Genomic DNA, 26,076 nt, shown 5'->3' with positions numbered 1-26,076 from the left:
TTTACTTGACTTACACCAGACCAAATATTAGTTTTTCTGTTAATTATCTATCAAGATTCATGCAGGAACCAAAAATGTGTCATTGGAAAGCAGTGGAATGGGTACTAAGGTATATCCAAGGTACAATGAATCATGGTTTGGAATGTAAAAGGAGTGATCCATTCTTCTTGACAGGATACATAGATGTAGATTATGCAGGTTCAGTTGATGATAGGAAATCCACATCTGGATTCGTTTTCTTCCTAGGTTCAAGACCTATTTCTTGGGGAAGTAAGAAGCAAGATGCAGTTGCTCGTTCTTCAACAGAAGCAAAATATCGTGCAGCAAGTGCAACAGTTTGTGAAGTAGTTTGGCTACGTTGCATACTAGAAGGATTGGGAGTATCATAGAGTCAACCTACAATCCTCTATTGTGACAATCAAAGCATTATCAAGCTTGTTCGCAATCCAGTGTTTCATGAACGGACCAAGCATATTGAAGTTGATTGTCACTTCATACAAGAACATGTTCAGCAAAACAGCATTCAGCTCTAGTGTTCCACACAAGAACAACGTGCTGATATCTTCACCAAGCCTCTTGCACATGTAAAGTTTGAATGCTTTTAGGATTCTCTTATTAGTACTTTAAAGAAATGATGTAATAAGGGAGGAATGTTGGGTATTCTATCATTTAGTTCACATAGATAGTTTGTTTTATTTGTTTTTGTTTTCTTGCAAACGTATGTTTTTTGTTAGAACAACTTAGGATATAGTTCATTATTTGTTGAACCGTGAGTGCTATTTTGAAGGCACACAGTTCACCGCATTTGAGCCTATATATTTGTAGAATGTATTGAATAGATGGTGTGCAAATATTATATTCATTCTGTTCTCTGGTAGATTAGAGGTTTTTTAATTACTCGGATGTCATAAAAAAAGGTAAACTAAAGTAATTTTCAAGAGAGAAAAGAAAATATAGTAGCCAATGATGCATGAAAGTTTATGCAACTCCACTTTGTCTTTTGATGTGTAAGACTGATAAATTTTACCTTTGACTTTTGGTTGACGTTGTCTCCTTGCATCTTTGTAGAAGGGATGACCTTTTTTTGTCCATTTGATATGACGAGAATAAGAGGTCTTTTAGAGAAATAGGAAACTTTTTAGATGACTATAAAGATCACGTGCAAAAATTTAATCCCCTAAAGGGTTAGTAGGACAAAACAAGGCATGCAACCATGCTGTATAAGTTTCAATAGGTTTTGTGTTGTCATACAACTTAAATAGACTTCTATGATCAATCAAGGGCATGGTAGATTATAGTGTGATGCCTAAATTGTATACAACCCTTAGAATACATGAATTCTTTTCATATACATCTTGGTCAAGACAATCATAGCAAGAGGAACCACTCTAGTCCATAAGACTTGGACTCTTCGAAACACAAAGTATATACTATATAGTATATACCAAGTGTCATAACTTATGATTGTTTCCCTCATGTTAAAAGCCACATATTTTTTAGTTATAAAGGACTTTGATCTATTAAAAGAATCACGATTTATTATAGAATAGTTACTTTCAAAAGTTCTTCTGATCTGATATTATAATTTAATTAATTAATCAGATTATGAAATATAACAGCCAAAACTAAACATTATACTTAATAATTAAATAGTTGGTTTTTACTATCCTATGTTGGCCAATAGTAGGAAGGCATGTACTTAAAGTATACATTGCTTTACACTTTGAAGTGGCACAACTGAGAGTAACGAATAAGTGGGCCATATTAGATTTCTAGACGAGTTTGAAATATCCTTGCTCTAATTTTACACTTTGGCACCATCAAAAGTTTAAAAATAACTTCTAGATTCCTGAAAAAGCCTTCTTCTTTCTTCTTTCCTCTTTGTCATGTGCACCAAATATATTAAGTAGTTGGTATCATTTGTAAAAGTGATTAGCATGAATTTTTTGTCAAACTTATATATAAAAAAGTCATTGGCATTTCCTAGGCCTGCTCTGCTACTATATTAGAATTTAGGATCTTAGGATACTAATCATTATAAATAAAATATAAAATAAATAGCATGAGAATTATAGAAGCATAGATTAAACACATTATACAACATACACATTGGTGAAAATCCTATTGGGCAAAAATCCCCTTAAAGCATCATTTTATTATAAAACATTGACAAAAATTAGAAACATGAAATTTCCACAGCCCATAATGTTTTAGCTTTTATTTTTTCTGGATTTGACTCTGTAGATTTTTAATGCCAACTTTTGGATCAAACTCTATGATCCATCATTAGGGAATGAAAGGAAGAGAAGAGATAGGTCATGACACTTACAAAAATTGTTTATAAAAGATATAGACAGAACCTGAGGATATCACTTCTCCTCACTTCCATAGGGATTTATAGTCTTGTACAGAAACTTCATTCTTACATCCTCTCAATGAGAGAGAACCTCCTCAAATATAAGGAGAGGGGGTGGCAAAATACCTAAGAAGGCATTGAACACGCCTATTCAAAACTACCATTTTTAAATAATCAATAATCTAATATTTATTCAGCTATAATTATTTTAAAGGGGATATGCATACTAGAATATAATATATATCATGTTTAATAACCTTATAATAGAACAATATATAAATGCTATGTAGATAATGAGTTCTAATAACATTAAGTTCTAACATGGTGGCTATCTTCATCAAGAAGGTTCTTCCATCTCTTTAGGACAGCAGATTGAAACCCCAATAGGAGAGGCCTAGCATGAAATTGATTGTTTATGTTCACCTCATCTAGGGCATAGATAAGTGTTGGTTGTAAATGATACCTTGAAAAACTAATTCACCTCTTATGTAATGTTTCATTAGTATTCGACTATACAGAGATAAAATTTATCTGGATTCAACAAAACATAGATAAATCATCAGGATTCAATTATGTTTTTTCAGGATGTTTTATTTACTTGTAATTTCATAATGGATAGTTTGTTCATCTTGTTATTTCTTTACTTATATTCATTGTTGGTGGCTATCTTTATCAAGAAGGTTCTTACATCTATTTAGAAGAGCAGATTGGAATCCCTATAGGAGAGACCTAGCATGGACATGATTGTTTGTGTTTACCTTACATCTAGTGCAAAGAGAAGTATTGGTTGAAAATGATGTCTTGAAAAACTAATCCCCCTCTTACTGGTTGAATCTTGATAGAACATCACATGATTTGACAGACTGCGAAAAAACCCCACCTACTTGCTAATCCATCTCTTGTCAAATTGGTGTTGCCTTTAGCTGCATTATCAAAACTAAATTTTATGAACTATGGCTGGGGGGTTCTCCGCACCATTTTAAGATTTCTTATTGCATTTGGTTGAGAACCACAATTGGGGAGCTCATTTCTTGAACCTTTCAACTTCTTGTACATAGTTTGTATTGATCTTTCAAAATGATAAGTATTTTATGCGTTTTGAGCTTTTGACTCTTTCTTATTAATTTAACATTTTGTTCCAACTCTTTTATTTTTAAAGGATCCAACAATTTTCTTAAAATGTAATATATTATTATTCCTAGTTTAATAGATTTTAAAGCATTATTATAGTTGTAAAATCTTTTTTGAATTAAACCGCTGCTCTTGATTAAACGTTACAGAAAATTATTTAATAATTGTTTTACAAAAAAAAAAATTTTATTCCCAAAATTTTAGGTCTAATTTGGCCACAAACTAAAGCAATTGCCAACCACGGGACGTGTTAGAAATATAACTGAACAATTGGTTTGGGGTCCAAGGACAGGAAGAGTTTTAATTGGCTTTGGTACTACTTGAAATGTTTCTACTAGGTAGGTACGGTTCAATATAATATCTATATATATTTGGATATTAAATAAGAAAGAGCATATAATTTGTTAAAACCCCACAATAGAAATATGAATCAACATACATGTACAATAAGCCATTTATGTACGAGGTGACAGGTCATGTCTTATAACTAGTGACACTAAATTAGTTTTGGGCCATCTTCTAAATATCCGAGTTTCACAATATTCTCGAATACACATGAAATATGTTCAGCAAGGACAAAAAATCACTTTGAATATTCAAACTATAAATGACCGCAAGAATAAAGGGATTGGAAACTACACAATTTCACTGCACAAATTTGCTTATATAAAAAATCTGAAAAATAATTGAATTACAAGACGATATTCTAAAAAGAACGAACTGTTAAACTGAAGCTTCAACTTGAAGCTAAAAAGCTTAAATCGCTAAATAAAGCTAAAAAGCTAAAAACTAAAAAGATGACTATGCGTTCTTATAAAAGAAGCAATAGTTGCACTTAAAAGACTTAACGAACTAAAAAGCTAAATGACTAACTAAATGACCATTAATAGAACAACTAAAAAGGTAACTGACTAAAAGAATTAATTATTCTAATACACTCCCTTAATGGTTATTGTATCAACTAAGTATCCGACAGAAGACACTGCAAGTCTTTTGATCACAAACACAAGAACACTTTGCTGTTGCGGAGACCCTCCTAGGATCTATAAACTGTTAATGACCAAGAATAGCTGATTCCATCCGACTGATGTAACCCTCACACACAAATCATAGAGTTGTCACACGCGAATTACTGAGCTTGAAACCATGATTTTGAGAAAAAATCGGCAAACCCTCCAAAGAGCAACAAACACGATTTTGGCAAAAACTGCAAAAATTTTTGTAGAAGAGTACTGAGCACTGTTTGCTCCAACAACTCGAAAATAGATTGCAAGATACCACGGTTGCAGATGTTTTCCCTCGCAACACCAAGTGCAACCCAGAACTAAATGCAACAAAGCATGATTTTTGTGGAAAAAACCGTCAAACCTTGAAAACTGGATTTACAAATCATCGTTTTTGTGGGAAAAATTGGTAAAACCCAAATAACCAAAAATTCCCATGCGAACATCACAAATTATAGATGATAATTTTTAAGGAAAAAATTATAAACCCCACGAACAATTTTTGAGGAAATAATTGTGAAAACCCACAAACAATTTTTGAGGAAAAAATCGTGAAAACCTAACAAACAATTTTTGAGGAAAAAATCTTGAAAACCCATTGACAATTTTTCAGGAAAAAATCGTGAAAACCCACAAACAATTTTTGAGGAAAACATCGTGAAAACCCTCAAACAATTTTTGAGGAAAACATTGTGAAAACCCACAAACAATTTTTGAGGAAAACATCGTGAAAACCAGCAAACAATTTTTGAGGGAAAAAAATTGTGAAAACCTACAAACAATTTTTGAGGAAAAAATCGTGAAAACCCAACAAACAATTTTCAAGGAAAAAAATGTGAAAACCCTCCCATGATTTCTTAAGGCCAAAAAAATTAGAAAACCCAAAATAATAATTTTTATGGAAAAAATTAAGAAAACCCCAAAAATATTTTTTTGAGGACAAAAACCCCAGAATCACGATTATTGTGGGAAGAAAATCGTGCAAAACCCATCAACACAAGCTTGCATTTTTGCAAAAATCTGCCAAAACCCTAGGTCGAGGCAGGGCTGAAAAAGCTAGATCACAATACAGGCGCACGCTAAAATGGCGGTCATGCAAAGTTTCGAAAAATCTTGACATTGGTCGGAAAAATCCCTCCCGCCCTGAAAAATTCGCAAATACCGCTGCTGCAAAATCCTGTGGAAAAAGTGTCGTCGAAGGTTGAGGAACATCCCAAAAAAAATCATCGCTGAAAAAAACCCTGTCGCGGCATTCAAGAAATCAGATGTGGCTGCCTAGAAAATTCTTCCCGTGGAAAAAAAATGCATCCAAATGAAAACCGTTAGGCAAAGCAAAAATCCGCGAAATGTGGGCCCAAAAAAACACGGAAAAAGGAAGAACACTCTTGGAAAGGACCTCAAAAATCATGATGTAGAATTTCGAAGAACCTTGCCATGAAAATCTCTCTTTAAAAAAAAAACGTGGAAGGGTTAACATGCGACTTTGTCCCCCAAAATAGATGCAAAAACTTGTGGTGCCAAGAGTCACAAAACATCGGGGCAAACTAGTCTCGACGGTTGGTAAAAAAAAACAATGTAAGAAAACACGAAAATCGCACCGTCCAATAACTGAAACAAGAGGTCCAGCTAAAACACTACCTGCAAAAATACTTGCGATTTCCAAAGGAATAAACCTTTGAAAATTTCTAGAAAACAATGGCCTAAATTTGCAAAAAACTAGTCTCGACGGTTGGTAAAAAAACACAATGTAAGAAAACACGAAAATCGCACCGTCCAATAACTGAAACAAGAGGTCCAGCTAAAACACTACCTGCAAAAATACTTGCGGTTTCCAAAGGAATAAACCTTTGAAAATTTCTAGAAAACAATGGCCTAAATTTTTTTAAAAAAAACTTCACTAAAAAAAATTCCATTTGGAAAAATTTTAGAATTATAAGTTTTTCAAATTTTTTTATCCATGCTTTAATACCATGAAAAATAATTGAATTAGAAGATGGTGTTCTAAAAAGAACAAACTGTTAAACTAAAGCTTCATCTTAAAATGCTAAATAAAGCTAAAAAGCTAACTATGCGTTCTTATAAAGGAAGCAATAGTTGCACTTAAAGACTAAATGAACTAAAAAGCTAAATGACTAATTAAATAACCATTTATAGAACAACTAAAAAGGTAACTGACTAAAAGAATTAATTGTTCTAATAAAATCAAAGCTACAAAAAAATACAACAATATCACTCAGAAGTTCTTCCTCAAATATCTGTAAAACCCTAGGATTTACTATAATGCATTAAGTGCTTATTTTTTCCATTGGTACGAATTTACTGTTAATCTTCATTCAACCATTATTGCTAGAATATATATTCTAGTTTGTTATCTGATGCTTTACATTATGATTCTGCATTCAGTGATCCTAATTCTTTAATAACTAGTACTTGTAAGTTTTATGCTTGATACAGCTGAATTTTTTTATTGCATTTGTATGGAAAAGCGTTTGATATTTCACCTTTTTATTTTTGGATTGCAGCTTGTGAGGAAGACATTGACATCTCTACCCTTTAATTCTCAGTCACAGAGTCCTTCTCCGTATTTTGACCAATCCCTTTTTCACTTTGATGAGAAGGTAAATTATTGTGATGTATGAGATTGTGTAATAGTCTTTGATTATGTTAAGAGATCAAAATTTTTCATTTGTTGTTAACATTGAAACTAAGCTTAACATAATTTGAACTGAGTGTCTATAAATTGAGAAGAAATCTTTATCATGTTTGTATTGTTTTAAAATGGGTTTCCCCCACTGAATTTTGTCTACAAACCTGGGACATAAGGCTGACTGATATAGCTTACTGTTTAGCTAATTTCATTTGTTAGTTTTATTACTTTGATACGTGTTTGTGTATAGATAATAGATAGATATACAGTCAGACAGATAGAGAGAGTTCTACCTGTATTGCTCTGACGGTACTCTTCCTTAAGCAGTGCAGTAGTACACTGCAGTTTACCCTCAGCACAGAAGCATGCCCGGCAGCAGCCTTGGCCTGTGTGCAGGTGGGTTGAAGATGTAGTCAAGAATTGCATCAGCATGCACGAAAGTGATGGTGGAGTTCATCTTGGTTTCTGTGATGTGGGGATCAGCAAGAAGAGGACACAATTATGTAGGATAGTAATTCCCACTTATGTAAGGAGTCTTCTTTGAGATTAATGCCTAGTTAACTACTTGAGACTTGAGTGATTTGTGGATGTAACTTGGTCATAACTACATTGGTGGAGTTGTTAGTTGTTAGATTAGGTTAATTGATTAGTCAAACTGAGTGTCATTCCATTGAGTTGTAAATTGAACTTGGAGCTTTACTTGACACTTGTTGACGTGTATTTTGTACACAACCAAACATAGAATAAAATACCCAAATGGTACCTTATCGTCTCTTGATTAAAGCCTCTGAATGCTGAAGATATCGCGAAAAGGATCAATCAGGGTGACTTCAAGGTTCTTCGTTGTAGGATCTCTACGTGTGGATAAGCACCAATGGTCGTTGTAAATGTTGTTTCTTCAAGGGGTCTTACGCACTTTCTGAGAAAGCTTGTCTGTGTCATGCTCTTTTTGATTGCAGGAACAGGATTTTCCTAATACTAACAGATTCTCAAAAAATAACAAAAGACAAGGGTTTCAAGAGATGAATTCTAATCTACTCCTAAGAATGACTCAATGTAGGCTAGACTTGGTAAGACTCTACCAATTTCAGTATTGCCAAGGAATTACGACTCTACTGGAATTGATGCGATCTTCTAAAGTGATTTAGTGATGTTCAAATCATCAAGGATATAGATACTATCATAAAGATGCATATCAATATTTCAACAATGATTGAATGTTTAAGCAATCTCAATATCTCCAGTTGACCACACAAGGTGTCCTTACAATCAGTAAGAAGCTAGTGGTTTGGAACATGAATCTCACCAAAGGTCAAGCATAACACTTAGTCCTTCAAACTTAAACTTAAATACTACTTCGACTGAGAATGATTCAAGAAGATAAACAATCATGAAGATAGCCACAAGTATTGCAATAAAACACCATAACTTCAATATTTTATTGATCTCAAAGCCAAATAGACAACAATTGTTCAAAATTTTTTCTTCACTACTCAATCTTGCTACACAATAACTTTCTTCTCTAAGCTCTCTCTTCTCTAACTTCTAACTACTCTCAAAATGAAAATGAGTGAGGGTATATATAGCATCCTCAAATACAATGAATGGCCCAGATCGAAAGAAGATCAACGGCTGAGATTTTGACACCTAAACCCTAATTAGGGTTTGTTACAAAAAGGTCCCCATTTATATGAACATTATTAAATGCATAGCCAAATATTTAATTGGCACAAATGTCGAGGAAACATAGACCAATAGGAATTAAGCTGCCACATCATCCTATAACAACTTCTCTTCTAGAACTTTATTTCCTTTCCTATGCTCCTTCTTAGCATATCCAACGAATCTGGACACAATTCCTTCAATCTCAGCAATAGGAATCTTAGGAAGATTCTTCATTCGTTCTTCCAAGTGAATGACCTGATCAAAAGCAGTGAGAAGAGCTGTTTCCCATCCAGGTTCGAGTTCTTTGATCTTCTCAATCAGGAGCATGGTAGTGAACATTAGATCTCGTTGCTCATCTGTGATGACGTTCTCCTCTTTGCAAAAGATGACCTTGACTCTCTCCTCCAATTCTTGGATGTCCACATCTGTCTCAATCTCGATCCGCCTGCCAAGGATGGTACACAACACCTCGAACACCTTATCTTGAATTGGATGGATGATACCTTCAACTTGACTGCATTTGGTGCTGATGTCTTCAAAAAGGACCTCCTTCATCTGGAGCAGAGCTGACCACTGTAGGAGGTTATGAGTTCCTCCATCCATTATCTTTTCTTGTGCCAGGATCCGTCTTGGTGTTTGTCTTATTACTTGCAGGTTAGGAATGATGACATCTCTAGTGTGAGTGAAAGTGGCTACAGTTATCATGAGATTATGGACATTCTCAAGGACCTGGATAGCTCGATGAATTGTCTTCATCATTTTTGTTGCAAATTCAACTGCTACCGTGTGGGATTTATCAATCCAAGAGCTCATAAGATGAACCAAGCCCTTGACCCTTTTTGCCTCGCCAACTGATTCAAGAGGAAGTGCTTGTAAAGGAGATACTGCTGGATCCTGACGTCTCAAAGGCTGATTGAGATGACTAAAATAGCCTCTCCAAGCACCTCTCTCTCTCTCAAGTTTCCTATTCTTTTCCATTTCTTCCTTAAGTTTGTCTTTAAGTGCTTCAAATGAATCAGTTGCCTCTTCCATCGCTTGTTCGGTAGTGAGTGGACCAAGCTCAAATGTTTCTAAGTCATACTCATCTGCAAGAATCACATCCTCATACTTGTCCACCACTAGTGAAGCAATTTGCAATTTCCTGGATCCTGTCTCATCCCTTATTACTTTGGACATCTTTGTGGCCTTCTTCTTTTCCATTACCTCTTGAGAATTTCCTATGAGGCTTTCTAAATCAAATACATCTTCTTCCTCTTCAACCACAATCACCCTTGTCAGTCTCTCTTTTAACCAATCAGGGATGGCGGATCTTGTTTCTTTCACTTGTATTTCTTTAGGCAGTGGTTCTTCTTCTCAGAGAGGAGATGTCGCTTCATCATCATTCTTCTCTTCATGTAGCTCATCAACTTGGGGAGATTGACCTGATGAATGTTGAGGTGTCTGTCCCTTTTCTGGCTTGTTATTTTGTACCATAGATTCCATAGATTCATCAACTTCAGGTACCATCTTCCCTTGACCTTCTCTTTGGCTGGCCCTCTTTTCATGTCGAGAAGATGTGCTTGATGGGTGATCACGATTGGCCTCTTGCTTCCTCTTGGAAGATTCCCTTTTCTCAGGTCTTTCTTTCCTCTTTGCACCTCTAGGATGGGAAGTGTTCTCACTCACGCTTGCTTCTCCTTCTTCTGGTCTTGCCTCCAAAGTAAAAGTCATTGACATATTCTGCTCTCTCAATTTCTGATGCTGTACATCCACCGATCTGTGAGTACATGATAAAACAGGAGCCATCAAAGCTCTCAAGTCTAAAACTTCAGGCTCATTCCAATCTATCTTCACTGCTTTGTCTTCTTTGTCATAAGACGACTGGAGATGTCTACCATTATCCTGAGCTTGACAGCTACTCTATAAACTTTGCATTTCCTGATGAAATCTAAGGGTAGCCTGGAATGCATCTTCCTTCTAACCTCTAAATCACTTGGGAGATTCATCCAAAAGTCCTCCACTTGAAACTCATGTTTGTACTTCTTACCGGCTGTCTCCTCCATATAACCGTAAGGATCAAAATTCTCCCGCAAGGCAAAGGATGTGAATGAATATAAAGATAATTCCTTCTCTGCATCTTCCGAGGCTTGAGTATTAGGACATACCTCAACTGAATTCCCCAATATGATGGGCATGGGAATTCCATTTCCATGCTTGTGTCTGGATGCCTTCGCATAAGCTGCCAACTGTCTAGTTACCTCAAGTAGCACTATCCTGTCTGTAGGATACCTCGGCAACATGTAAGGAGGTGAAGGACACCCATGAACTTTGATGTATGTAAACTTTTGAAACTGGATGAACCATGCACCATACTTCTTCACAAGTTCTTGTGCATCCAGAGACAGTCGATTATGAATCCCACCTTGCAATATCCTAGTGATGTTCATCGTGAAGGTACCATTGACTAACTTGTAGTCACTTCTAGGCGGATGATGCAAATGAACATAAGAGTCACAAACTCTCACCTCTCCAGGTCCTCTTCCGATCACTCCTCTGTGAGGTAGCCTTGCATACTCAAAACTCCTGATCAAGGCATATATAACATATGAGCTCATGTGGAATGATTTGGTAGGTCTTAGCCTTCTCAACTGCACATCCAGACTATTACTAATAATTCTGGTCCAATGAAGCATTCCTTTTCCTTGGACTATCACCTGAATGAAGAAAAACATCCACTTTTCGAAGTAGAAGGCTTGAGGAGCCCCTATAACTCGATTGAGCAAAGTTATCAAATCTCTGTATTCCTCCTGGAAGTCGACCCTATGTGGAGTATTGGGAATCTTGCTCAGGCGAGGCCGACTTTTGAGCAACCAATTTTTATTGATGAGATTCAGACAGGGGTCGGGATCATCTTCATACATTGACCTGGCTCCTTCTAAGCTTTTGTAAATCATATCTTTATGAATTGGAAGATGAAGAGCCTCACCTATAGCTTCCTCTGAAAGGTAAGCTAAGGTGTTCCCTTCCTTGGATACGATCGACCTTGATTGTGAGTCATAGTGGCGGGCACACTCGATCATCAGCTCATGACACTTGACTGCTGGAGGGAAACCTGCCGCCTTGATGATGCCACTTTCAATTATCTTCTTCGCAATAGGTGATGGCTTGCCAATGTAGGGGACCTCTCGAAACTTCTTCACATTGAAGTTTCTCAAGTTGGTATCTCCGATATTACTCCATTTGGACACGATCCTGGTCTCCAATTCGTCATTCTTTTGATCTTCCTTGATGAGAGCTGGGCGACTAGTAGATGCTCCTGCCTTTGGAGTTGCCATCTTGATACCTACACAACATTTCGAAATTAGTTCTCAAGCATTATATCTTGAAGTGTAGAAATTAAGACTCAAAAGGAAGATTTAAGATATTAATTAAGAAACTTCATGATAAATCTAGAGTTATCATTTCCTAATTAACCAATCAATACTTAGACTTTTCTAAAAAAGTGTCCAAAAATCAAATCTTGAACAAGGATGTTAGGACAATTTCGCCATACCTCCCTTGAGTACTAAACTCTAAGATCTTGAAAATGATGCAAGAAAAAATGGATTTCGCTAGGCAAAGTTTAAATCATAGCCCTCTCTTGGATGAATTGCGCCTCCTCTAGCTTCAAAAGAATAAACTCCACCCTCCTTAGCCTTCAATAGAAATTCGCTTCAAACAAGCTATATTTCGCACCTCCAATTTGCTCTCCAATTTCGCACTTAAAGGAATGATTGAATGATTTGAAATGTGAAGCAATACTCCTCCAATATATAGAGCGCTCACCCTACTCCCTTACAAGGCCGACTTGGCAAAAAAAGGGGTAAAAAAATAAATAAAATCTCCAAAAGGGTGGCCGACTTGCAAAATAAAGGCAAAATAATGCCTTGAGCACTTATTTTTAATTCAAAAAATTAATTTTAAATGCCTCCCAAGATAAAATTTTGATTTTTTCAAGGCTTAAAATTAATTTATTAAATGCAAATGCCTTTAAATTAATGCGAATTTAAATTTAATTTTCGACATGCCTCAAATTTAGCAATTTTGGCGATCTAGTGCAAATTGGGGAATATTCATGTCTAAACAAGGCTTAATGAAGCTTGCAAATATTTTGCCCTGGACCCTCTCCAAGGGTTAGGAGCGATTTTCCAATTTTAGCCTTGAATATTTCGCATCTTGACTCCAAAATCTCCTAGAGGGTAAATTCATATCCAGTTAAGGTGTTGCACTTCAAATTTTGACATTTTGCATGAGGAATTTAGGTGGAAATGAAGATTTCGCCGTGGACCCTCTCCAAGGGTCAGGAGCAATTTTTTCATTTTAGGTTGTAATCCACCCTTAGCTTGATTGTTGAACCCTCAACGCAATTTCAAAGATCTATTTCCTTGGACAATTGAGTTACTTCATCAAAAATCTTGAAGGACATAATGCCTTTTAGAGGAATTTCGCCCAGGACCCTCTCCAAGGGTCGGGAGCGATTTTCCTAATTTGACTCAAAATTGGCATTTTTCAAAGTTCAAAATCCCTTCAAGACATCTCAAATAAGTCTTCTCACTGAATTCCAGTCTTAGCTCTATCCAACTTAGGAGCAAAAGTGTGATTTTGGAGCTTTTCCCTTGAACCCTCTCCTAGGGTCAGGAGCGATTTTTGCAACTTAGGCTCAATCCATCATCATCTTTCGTTGAAACTTTTATTCATCACTGGGCAACGTCTTTCCTCATCCATCCCATCCAAATTTGCTTTGTTGTTGCAAGGTAAAATGAGAGGTCTTCGAATTTTCGCCCTGGACCCTCTCCTAGGGTCAGGAGCGATTTTTGTACCCTGGCTCAAAATCATCAAATTTTAAAGGCAAATCATTATTCATCATGCTTTTGAAGGCCTTTTCACCTTAGCCTAACCTTGCCTTAGCACAATCTTGAAGAAAATATGTTGATTTTATGATTTTCGCCTTGGACCCTTAGCAAGGGTCAGGAGCGACTTTTTGGTTTTAGGCATATTCCTTCATTCTTTAGACTCCAAATCGCCTCTAAGGCATAACACAACACGTCCTTCACCTATCCAAGCAAGATTTTGTCTTAATTCCACAAAAAAAGGAGAGAACCTTGGAAATTCGCCCTGGACCCTCTCCAAGGGTCAGGAGCGAATTTTATAATTGCCTTCAAAAACCTTCACTCTCGACAATCTTTCTTCACTTCAAGACAATTCAAACATCATTTCCAACTCGTGTCTAGGCTTAGCTTCGTTCAAACTTGGAGGAAAAGGTCCAATGTTAGGTTTTTCACCCTGGGCCCTCAGCAAGGGTCAGGAGCGATTTTCCCTATTTAGCCTGATTGCTTCTTCTTTGATCATCCAAATTATCTTCAATGGGTAAATCATGCCTTTTCTCATCCATTCCAACCATAAGAATCATTTTGACTTTGCAATAAAAATGTGCTTTTTAGAATTTCGCCCTGGACCCTCTCCAAGGGTCAGGAGCGAATTTTGCCATCTAGACCAAAATGCTTCACTTTTCATCCTAAAACCTCTTTGCTCAGGAAGATTTCATCTTGTATTGCGCTATGAATAGGTTTTCATGTCCAAGAAAAGTCAAAAAATGCTCTTGTAAAGAATTTCGCTCTGGACCCTCAGAGAGGGTCAGGAGCGAATTTACCTTTCTTGGGCAAAACTCCTTCATCTCTTCATCTTCAAACAAGTCTGGAGGCTTCATCATGTTCATTTCATCATTCATCATGCCTTTGACATCTCAAATCGACCAAACAAGGCTAGAAGTGACCCCCATAAGATTTTTCGCCCTGGACCCTCAGCAAGGGTCAGGAGCGATTTTGAGGTTTTCAACGAGATCCTTCATCATTTCAAGTTAAAACTCTTTCAGGCGGGTGGAGAAAGTCATCCATTTTCCATTCATGTTCAAAACTTGGTCTCTTTTTACTACAAAATGAGGGAAATCAAAATTTCGCCTTGGGCCCTCAGCAAGGGTCAGGAGCGGATTTGCCCTTAGTTCCCCAAAATCCATCATTTTTCATGTTTTCAAACCTTCAAAAGCATCAAGTCACGTCCAATCATCCTTCTGGGAGACCCTGCACAAAACAAGTTAGAAAAGTCAGTGACAAATAAGCTTTAAACAACATTTTCGCCCTGGACCCTCAGCAAGTGTTAGGAGTGAAATTACCCTTTTAGGCTAAACTGCTCAAAATTTAAGTCTCCAACCACCTCACAAGGCAGAGTTAGGTCATTTTCAAGGTCAGGAACCAATTAGCAAATCCATCAAAAAACAAGAAATTGTGTTTAGGATGAAGTTCGCCCTGGACCCTCAGCAAGGGTCAGGAGCGACCTCTCTATTTCAGGCATCATCTCACTTTCCAAAAATTGATCAAAAACCCCTCCGGGCAAGAATACACAATTTCTCCTTCAAATATGTTAACACTTAGCCAAAATTGCGAAGGAAATCCAGTCTACAAGGAATTCTGCCCTGGGCCCTCAGCAAGGGTCAAGAGCGAATTTGACATTATCAGGCTCTTGATCTATTTCTTTACTTATTTAACTTAGCCCACTAGACCCACTTTCCTCACTGACCACGCTTAACTGACTCAGACCTGGAAACAAATTGGATCTTACCCTAAAAACCTTCAATCTAGACCTAACCTGAGACCTATTTGACTCCCCTGAAAGGTTTACCCTATTCCAACAATCTCAATTCTTCAGGAAGACACCTAACAATTTTCCAAAATTTGACTGGACTTAGCTTGAATGACGTCAAAAGGAACCCTTAAGGTTTAGCCCTAGCCCAGACAGACCACTCACTCACTCAAAACCCTAAGAGCAGAGAGAAAGCAAAACAAAAGCCAAAAAGAGAGGGGGTCCCCATTCTAATGGGGCGATGTGTGAAATGGTCACAACAACACTTCATCTAGTTTCTCTTAGATTCTTGGCGTGGTTGTCTGTTTAAAGGACACATGTTATTAATTTTGATTTTGATCCATATAGAGTCTCTTTTCTAAAATTTTATTCCAGTGTTGTGTATTTCTTTGCAGTTTTATTGAGAAGACAATTGCAGGCTCAAGAATTTAGTATTGTGTATTTGTTGTTCATTTTTTCAGCAATATATGTTTGTATGTTAGCATATTCATAGATTGTTGTTTGATTAAAGTTCTCGTGTTTTAAGCTACCTAGTTTTAGGATTAAATTTTCTTAGTACAGAATTTACTTACCAGTTACCATGGTCTTAAAATTAACATGCTATCAAAGCGAAGAACATGAAATCTTCCAAGGTTGCTATGGATGGAAAGAAATGCTGCCCGTCGGAGGGATTTGTTGAAGGGTTTTAGTGGATATCAGGCATCGGCTGTGAAAGGCACAAGAACCTGTGATACAATGTTGGTTTTGATGCCCAAGATCTTATAGTAATTTGAAGGCTAATTTTAACTTGAGATAGGTAGCTGATTTATTCCAATTGGTGTAATACCCAAGAGTCTTTAGTGATTGAAGAGATTTGAACTTGTGAGAGGTTGTGTTCTAGTCATACAAATTTTTCTATGTTGAGTTGAGTAATTCTTTCTAGTGGTTGTTAATGTTTTTATCATCAATTCTAGACAACACCTCTGTAGGGCCTGCAAGAGGAGGTTTTCAAGCATGTTAGACATGATGGATATGCCAACTTATATATAAGGAAAGGTAGTGACTAGTTCGTTAATAGGTTTAGCTGGCTCTATACTACTGGAATAATTGGTTTGGGTTTTGTTGGATTTGTATACAAATCTTTGTAGTCAATTCATAGTATCCTACATGTGCTTAATCCAATTCAAACTCTGTGTCCTACTCACATTTTTGGCTAGAAGAGTGTGTGTTTGTTAGCCATTTAGATAGTTTTCTTTAAAATCTCTCATCTTGCTTAAAAGTGTGATAAGCCTTGTGACCTTTCTTGAGAGCCAAAATGACAGCCCTTTGTTTTAAGTTTGTTTGTAACTTTGTATTATATACTAACAAAACCAATTGTTTATAGTTCTAGGGTTTTATCTTTAATACAAGGGGGACCCATTTTATGTTGTCTTGAAAGGAAAAATTAAAATGCTAACAAGTTGTAGGTTGGGATGCCCTAAGTGCTCTAGTGATTGGAGTAGATCCTTACCGATGGTAGTTTGTAGTCATTTCCAATCATCTATTTGGTTTGTTATGACTAGTCTTAGTATGGCCATCTAGAGAATAGTTCCAAGTTTATGCCTAAGAATTATAGATTGCAAATGCTATTGGAGGAGGTTGATCTTGGTATTTTTGAATAGATTATCAGAATATTTAATTATGTTTTAATCAGTTATCTTTAGTTCTTTATTAATGGTCATTTAGCTTTTTAATATGTTTAGTGTAACTATTGCTTCTTTTATTAGAAGGCATAGTTTGCTTTTTAGTGTTTAGCTTTTTAGCTTCAGTTCAAAAGTTTGTTCTTTTTAAAACACCGTATTGTATTTCTCTTTATATACGTCTTGTAATTATTTTTCATGGTATCAAAGCATGGATGAATGAAATTTTTGGAAAATTTATTATCCTAAAAAAATTTTCCTATTGGAATTTTTTTTAGTGAAAATTTTGTAAAAGTTTTTTTTTTTGGGTCTATTTTTTTGCAAAGAAAATATCAAGCTCATGTTGCTGGGCGAATTTATTCTTCAGTAGATTTTTTCTGCAGATTTGTGCTTGTTGTGCGTTTGTTTTTGGGCGTGATTTTCGGCTAGGGTTTTTGGCTATTTTCACTGTGTTTTTGGGCAATTTTCAAAAATTTGTTGTGGTGTTTATATTTCGTGATTTTTTCTTAAGTGGCAGCTTCTCTGCAACTTGCACGATGACGACGAGATTTTATCGCGTTTCTTTGCAACGTGGTTTTTTCAGTGGATAGAGCTAAGCCCACATGATGTCCAGGGTCCCCTTTTAGACGCAACGGTCTTTTTTTCATGATTTTTGTTTGTTGGATTTGTTTGCGTCTAGACTTTCTGACGACTTGCGACTTCTGTAGACTTTTTTTCCGGCGACAATTTTTTTTCCCGACCTGTGACAGTGGCTAGGGTTTTTGAACCCTACCACAACCTAGGGCTTCAACAACGATTTTTTTTCAAATCGTGTTATTTTCTAATGTTTTTTTGCCTGATTTTTTTTAAGAAAAATCAGATATTGTTTTTGTGCAGATTTTTTCAAAAAATTACATGTTTCAGATTTGTAGGAAATTTTATTTTCTGGGTTTTCCAAAATTTCATGCCAGAATTTTATGCCTTAGGTTCCGTGCTAGAATTTTATGCCTTTGGTTTGGTGCCCAAATTTGTGTGGTTGTTTTTGTTTTGATTTTTAAGCAGATTCTTCTATCTTGTTTTTTGTGCCTTCACAAAGTTGACTTGTTCAATCTCGGTTTCTGTGATGTCATCTTTGACCAACATCATGTTGGAGCACAGTCCGAAGTTCAACGGTCGCAACTATAACACTTGGAAACAATGCATGCTCACAATTTTTGAGTATCGTTGCCTTGATCAAATTCTTTTGGGCATGGCTTCTCATCCTGCAATAGTAGGTGAAGACCAGGACAAACATGATGCACTAAATCGGGAGGCTGGCATGCTCATCAAGTTGTCCATCACAGATGATCAACTCCCTAAGGTGCCTTCCGAGAAAACAGCTAAAGAGATCTGGGATCTCTTGAAGGGTCTTCATGAAACATCCAACAAGAGCCAAGCTTTCTTTCTGAATAATATATTGTTTTCTATCATGATGGATGAGAAGACAGCTATCCAACTGCATCTTACGAAGATCAAGGGCATATGTGACCAGTTGGAGGCTATTGGCCGAATCATGGAGGAAGAGGATATGATAGTGATCACGTTGAAAAGCCTACCTTGATTTTGTGAGCATTTCATTGATATGCTCAATATCTTTTCTACTAGTGTTGATTTGAAGTTTCTTGATCTCTACAACAAGCTTTCATAGTAGGATCGATGGAAGCAACAATTTGGAAGCAGGGTTAGTTCATCCACTAAATAGGCCTTCACAACCAAAGCTTTGGATAAGAACAAGGGTAAAGCATAGTCCTTCTAGCAAAAAGGAAAAGGTCAAGGTCAACCTCAGTAGTCTTCGACAAAGAAGAGTGTATAGTGTAACTACTGTCACTAGTTTGGCCATTTGTTGAAGGATTGCAAGAAGTTGTTGGCATTTGCGCAATCTAAATAGGGAGGGTCTAAGCAGTAGGCCAATTCTGCCACGCATCTTGACCAGAAGGAATCTGCCTTCTATGCATTCATGGCCCAATGCCCATCTGATGATGTGAAATCATCAGCTTGGTACGTTGACTCTGGTGCCTCTCAGCATTTCACACATCGTCAAGGTTGGTTTACAAAGTACTCGTCTTTCACTGATTCAATGATCTTTGGATGAGGCAAAGAGTATCTTGTTGTTGGAAAGGGCAACGTTCAGATTTCATTTGGTGGGAGAGATTTGATATTTCTCAATGTATACTTTGTACTAGGCATGGAGCTCAATCTTTAGTCAGTCAATCAGATTATGCATCATTCTCAACAGCTGGATGTTGTCTTCAGTTTGCACAAGTGCAACATTATTGACAGGGAGACTCGCACTACAGTTGTTGTTGGCATTGAGGATCATGGTCTTTATAGACTTGTTGATTTTGGTGATTATCGGGAGCACGCCATGGCAGCCGAGGTTACTTCCATCATTAATCTTTAGCATCAATGATATGGGCACTTGAATATTCACTATCTCTTTGAGTTGGTTCGGGAGGATCTAGTAGTTGGATTACCTGAGATTCAAACTCAAAATCATGGAGTTTAGGAAGCTTGTCAGGCTGGAAAGCAGCATAGTACTCCGTTTTCATATGGTGATGCTTGGAGAGCTTCCAAGGTATTGCAGTTGGTTCATGCGGATATCTGTGGTCCCATGAACACTCCATCAGTCATTGGATGCAGGTATTTTCTACTGTTTGTTGATGATTTCGACAGACACATGTGGGTGTGTTTTCTTAAGCAAAAATTAGAGGTGTTCAACATGTTTCAGAAGTTTAAGGCCTTAGTGGAAAAGGAGTTTGGTTGTCAGATAGTCACTCTTCGGTCTGACAATGGAGGAGAATTTTGTTCTACATATTTCTTCAACTTTTGTGCATCAACATGGCATTAAGCATTAGCTTACCACACCTTAGTTGGTTCATGCGGATATCTGTGGTCCCATGAACACTCCATCAGTCATTGGATGCAGGTATTTTCTACTGTTCGTTGATGATTTCGGCAGACACATGTGGGTGTATTTTCTTAAGCAAAAATTAGAGGTGTTTAGCATGTTTCAGAAGTTTAAGGCCTTAGTGGATAAGGAGTTTGGCTGTCCGATAGTCACTCTTCGGTCTGACAATGGAGGAGAATTTTGTTCTACATATTTCTTCAACTTTTGTGCATCACATGGCATTAAACATTAGCTTACCACACCTTACACCCCTCAGCAGAACAATGTTGTTGAGCGTAGGAATTGTATAGTCATTGAAATGGCTCGGTCTATGTTGGAGCATAGATATATTCCAAAGAAATTTTGGGTGGAAGCTGTCTTCACTACAGTCTATCTTTTGAACCAGTCTCGCACATAGGTTGTTAAGAAGATGATCCAGAGGAAGCTTGGTCTAGCAGGAAGCCCAAAATCAGTCATTTGAAAGTTTTGGCTCTACTACTTATGTTTGGATTCCAGATTCCAAGCACACAAAGCTGGATTCCAAGAGTCAAAAATTGATGTTCATAGGCTACAGTGATAACCACAAGGCTTATCGGTTGATTGATGTAGACACTGAGCGTCACATATTCAATTGAGATGTGGTATTTGATGAAGGAGGGCCTTTTCAGCCTTCTTCTCTTGTTTTGAGCATGGAGGAATAGCCTTCGAAGGCTATAGATATGGGTGTTCGCCTTCCCTCAGCTCCACCTGATGGGAGGGATTCAAATGACTCTACAGTTGTGGGGTCTCCTAGGCATGACATTGCACCACCCAACTTTCCTTAGGAACATTTGGATCTACATCTAGATGAGTTTGCTCTAGATATCCCAGATGATGTTGTTCATCGTGCAGTACTTGTTGGTACTTCTACTCTTCGGCCTAAATTGTTGTGTTTTTAAGATTAGATATAAACAGTAAGCAGATGTAGAACGATGAACACAATAATTTATCCTGGGAAAACCCTTTTACTCAAGGGAGAAAAACCCAACAAAATTTTTCTAATGATGATCCAAGTACAACAGTGCAAAAGCAACACTCAAGAACTATGCCCAGATAGGTAGAGTACAGTAATTTAACCCAATAGCGAACTTCTGAGGATAATAGTGAACCTTTGTGTAGAATAGTGAATCTCCTTCTTGGTTTTCCAGTGAATATGAATGAATGCTTTTAAATGAGAAGAGTCTCTCCTCTATTTATTCAAACCAAGAGTGAGTTAGGCGCCATTTTCACTTAAGCCGACTTAATAATATTAATTTAACAATAACTTAAATTTTCCTTTATTAGGCCAACTTGACTTGTGGATTCTTTCGGGGTGATACCTCCCAAAGCTACCCAAAAACATCAACACTCCCTCTTAGTTAGGGAGGTATTATTAGCAAGGACTTGTCCATATCATAGAAAAAGTCTTTCTTGAGTCCTAGTCAAGGGTATCATGTCTCGCCATCGATTCTCTCAACATGGCGTCCACAATGGCTACACCAAATTTGTGGGGAAACACAACTTAGTCTCAGAGATGTGTACTGTACAAGGGCTTTCACCTCATATTTCTCCGTCTTAGAGAAATATACGCTACAAGGGCTTTCACCTCATATTTCTCTGTCTCAAAGAAATATACGCTATGACAGATCAGTTCATTGATCTATTCATTCCCCTGACATAGGGAGAATAACTTAATGATGTTGTGACTCCTCAGCGAGGGAGGCATTCTCTACGACCCCAAGCTTGTCTCGGAAGTACACAAACTTCACCTTGGAAAGAGGCTTGGTGAAGATATCGGCCATCTGATCATTAGTACGAATGTAGTGGAGCTGGATTGCTTTCCTCAACACCATATGTCTGTTGTAATGGTACTTCATCTCCACATGCTTCGACCTATCATGAAATACAGGATTCATTGAGAGCTTTACACAGGTGTGGTTATCACAGTGAATCACGGTCAATTCTAATATCTGACCAAACAATCCTGCAAGGAGCTTTCGAAGCCATATTGCTTCACGGGCTGCTACAATATACTCAGCCTCCACCGTGCTCAGTGCCACAGTGGTTTTCGTCCTGCTACACCAGGAAATCACGACAGACCCCAAACTTTAGCAACACCTAGATGTGCTCTTCCTATCAGCCACACTTCGTGCTCAATCAGAATCAGAATAACCCTGTAATCTTAGGTCCCCACTGGAGGCATACCTCAAGCCATATCCCATAGTACCATGTAAGTATCTTAGTACATGCTTTGTTGCAACCAAATGTATCTGTCTCGGTTCACACATGAACTAGATGAGAGCACTTATTGCAAAACAGATATCTAATCTAGTATTGATTGGATACATCAATGACCCGATCAATTTTCTATACATGGTGGGATATACTAAATTTGAATCGGAAGTTGAGTCACTCAACTTCTTCAGATTTGTCTCCATTGGTGTAGCCATGAGCTTACAGTCGATCATCCCAAATCTTCTCAGTATATCTACAATGTACTTCCCTTGACGCAAGAAGATCTCATCAGGTCTTTGCCATACTTCTATCCCGGGAAGTAATGCATAAGGCCAAGGTCCATCTCAAATTCGGAGGCTAACTGCTATTGTGACCTAATCACGCATCACCCCATCCCAAATGAGGACCCTCTACTTTTTAGGCCCTCTCAGTCGTTTGGTTTTGGTTTTGGGGGTCTTTTGGTGGCAATCTTGTTAGTCTCTCTGCTTTGCAAGTGTCTGGGGGTCTTATTGAGTAAGTCTGCTTTTCGTTTGAGTGAATTTGGTCAAGTCTAGGGCTTGTTTTGTCAGTTTTAGGGTTTCTGCCTTCAGTCCTAGGTTTTAGGGATTTTTGTTAGGGTTTTGGAAAAACTGGGTGTGGAAATGGAACTAGGACCCTTCGAGGAACCTCCCAGTAAAATTTGAGTGAAATCAGAGAGTTTCTATTTTTTAGGGATTTTACTGTGTCCCGAAATATCTTCATTTTGCCAAAAAACCAAACTTACTATTTTTAGTAAGTCATTTGACGTCCTGTTTTGGGGTCTAGCACTGACATTTTGAAAAGTTTCTATTTTTGGAAAGTTTGTTTTTGACAGGACCATTCAGGCAGGCAATGAAGATTGAACATTCACGACTATTTCTGAATCTGGAAAGCTAGAAGCAGACAGAGTGAGCAAAATATGGCTAAGTGTTGGCATCAAGTCCTGAAATGGAAAGCTCAAAAAATGACCTGGGTATGGAAGGTCACTTCAAATCCATAGATGGCACCTTGAATCCAAGACATCAAAGATTGATAAGTCTAAATGATGAAATTGTACCAAAAACCATGGTAGTGGGGATTTGGTGCCCTGGAAGGAGATAGGGTGCTGGAATGGGGCACTCAAGGAAATCTTCAACAACTTCAAATTCCATGCCAAATGCAAAATAGCGCCCCAGTGCAAGATAGGGCGCCAAATTCAATTGAGCATGGAAATCATAAAATAGGTGGAAATCCCTGCCAAAGAGATTTTAGTGCCCAAGACTGGAGGTGGGTGCTAAAATCAGTGTCTCTTGGAAAATCTAAAATGCATCAAATTCCTTGGCATATGTTAAAATCTGCCCAAAGCATGAGAAGGGTGCCAAATGAGGTAAGTCCAGGAAAACTCCGAAACATGAAAATCCATGCCTTAGGCAAAATCTCGCCCAAGAAAGTCATAGGGTGCCAAATAAGGGGTGGCATGGAAAAGTTGAAAATGCTCAAAATCCTTGAAGGTGAGTTTAGCGCCCTAGGCTAGATGTGGGTGCTAATCTAAGGTCCTCATGGAAAAACTTGAAGTTGAATTCCATGGCCTAGAGGATTCAACTCCCATAGGAGAGTCAAGGCGCCAAATGGAGGTAGGAATGGAAAATATGAAAAAAGATGAATTCCTTGCCTTATGGAAAATTGTGCCCTAGGGAAGATTCAGGCTCTAAAACTCCATTGTCACAGAGAATCAAAGAAAACCAAAATTCCATGATATAATGAAATCCACAAAGATGAGCTTCAAAACGAAGGCATGGAAATGATGAGGGAATTCCACGACAGTATGAATTCCACAATCAAGTTTGAAAGTTCAGGATGAAAATTTCCAAGGCAAAGGATAAATCCAAGGGTCAAGGATGAACGAAAAGGCAGAAATCCCCCCGGGAATTTTTTTTTAAAGTTTCCATTTTAGACACCAAATATTATCAGAACTCGGATATTTTTGTAGATTTGGAATTGTGATATATCTCTCTCTCTACTGGACCTGGGTCCTAAATTTTAGGAAAATCCCTAAAAAATAGGAGATGGTCAAAAAGCGTGGAAAATTCCCTCCAAGGTAGGAAAAGTCAAGCCAAGCGGATAAATAAGGAGAATCGTGAAAGAATCTTCCAATTTCCCTCTGAAATTAGAAAAATGAAAGTTGGTGAGTTGGCAAGGAATATTCTAAGTATGACACACAACTTAATGCATTAAGATAAATTTTCGAATTTGAACTCAACTACGAGGGAAATTCCATTTGCATGGCGTGGTGAATGGGAAGGTATGACGCATAATGAATGCAATTGCCAAATCTGATGCTTCCCAATTTAGTAGCATGATTTGAGAAATTCTATATAAACATAAAGTAACATTTCATTTCTCACGTGCGAATTTCAAGAAAAAAGAGTTGGAGAAGAGGTGAAGAAAGTCATACTTAGAGAATTTTTCATCATCTTCAAGGAGCTTTTCTTGGATGGCAGAATCAAGCAAGGCAGCTACCATAACCAGGCAGGCACAGATAAAAGCGGAGATGAAGGGATTCCTTCCTGATTCCAATATTGCTTCTAGGTGGAAGGAGATTAGCGATACAAATTTAGGCACGCTCAACTTGGCTGCCTTCAAGATCAAGATGTTTGGAACAATAGTGCATAATCCATCTCCTATAGTTGTCAAGTTTGTCAAAAGCAGAATTGGTGCAGCAGCTGGTTTTCCTCCTGCTATCCAGTGTCCAAATTTGATTCTAGAATGTGCAAAGTATTACAATCCGGAGTGGAAGACAATTTCAATGTCAGATGGCGAGCTGCTAGCGACATTGACTCCAGAATCAATTGGTGAAGCCTTCGGAATTCCTTCAAATCGTTCCATGAGATACATGACCATAAATGGAGCTAAGGTAGTTTATGAAGCGGGTCTTGGCAGATGTGTGGATATGATCAATAAACAGTGGTTGCTAAAGCCTAGGCCGCATATCTCCAAAATGCCTAAGGTTCTCACTATCTTCGAATTCAAACAGGAATATGTGGACCTGAGAAAGATGCTAAGCAGGATAGTGGAATGTTCACATACTGTAAATTTTGAACCATGGATGTTCTTTTACATCGGCGAAATCATGAATACTAATGGGTTAGTGGATTGGGCCAGGTTCATCAGCCACTACTTGCACGAACAACTGAGAGATTTGAAAGAAAGGAAGTCCCAATCCTTCTTCATGAGCTCCTACGTGATTTATGTGCTTGCAAGAGGGGGAGGCTTTGATGGTTTGCCAATAAAAGGAATCATGGGTTGCGGACCAGCACAGCTAAAAGTGCATGAGTGTTATCCTCAGCTGCATCTTCATAATACTATTTCTTACAAGTTGGCGAATGATACCCTCACTATGTATTTGACAAGACTTAAGCAGAATGAATTGCACACAAGGGTGTCACCACAGGCTAGGGCCCTGGTTCAGAAATATGGAGCTACGTTCTTACAATTTCCGAAGTTCACCTATATCAGGATGCAAGGATTCTCATTCTAGTCATACAAATTGCCAAGGTATCCATCCGACAAACTGGTATTGCTTGAACTCATGAGGCAGTTGACAGCCTATGATCAATTACAAAAGAAGAAGAAGCAGTCTATTGAATTCCCAGTTGTCCTAGGTGATTACATGGAGGTGTGCCCGAGTTTGGAAGCAGTTGAGAAAGCAGTAGAGGAGTTGGCATTTTACACATCTAGAGCTCAATATGATCCTTATCGCCAAATCGGAAAGGTTGTTGGAGTGAAGTTTATACATAAGTTTCACC

The 26,076-nt window shown here is 37.6% G+C and overlaps 1 protein-coding gene across 3 annotated transcripts in view; it reads left to right on the top strand.

Annotated features, from left to right (window-relative positions):
- The window catches only part of LOC131030756 (light-mediated development protein DET1), a 211,882-nt gene that overhangs the window by 123,773 nt on the left and 62,033 nt on the right, over positions 1-26,076 (top strand). For 2 of the 3 annotated variants that reach the window (XM_057961670.2, XM_057961684.2), the window contains exon 9: positions 7,014-7,109. The exons of the other annotated variant lie outside the window; for it this stretch is intronic. In XM_057961670.2, coding sequence (XP_057817653.1) covers positions 7,014-7,109 — 96 coding nt within the window. The remainder of the gene's footprint in view (positions 1-7,013; positions 7,110-26,076) is intronic. 3 annotated transcript variants of the gene reach the window in all.

This window comes from Cryptomeria japonica, chromosome 4 (assembly GCF_030272615.1).
Source record: "Cryptomeria japonica chromosome 4, Sugi_1.0, whole genome shotgun sequence".
In the NCBI taxonomy this organism is placed as follows: domain Eukaryota; kingdom Viridiplantae; phylum Streptophyta; class Pinopsida; order Cupressales; family Cupressaceae; genus Cryptomeria; species Cryptomeria japonica.
Note: the sequence above shows the minus strand (reverse complement) of the source record. Positions and strands in the feature narration are given on the sequence as shown.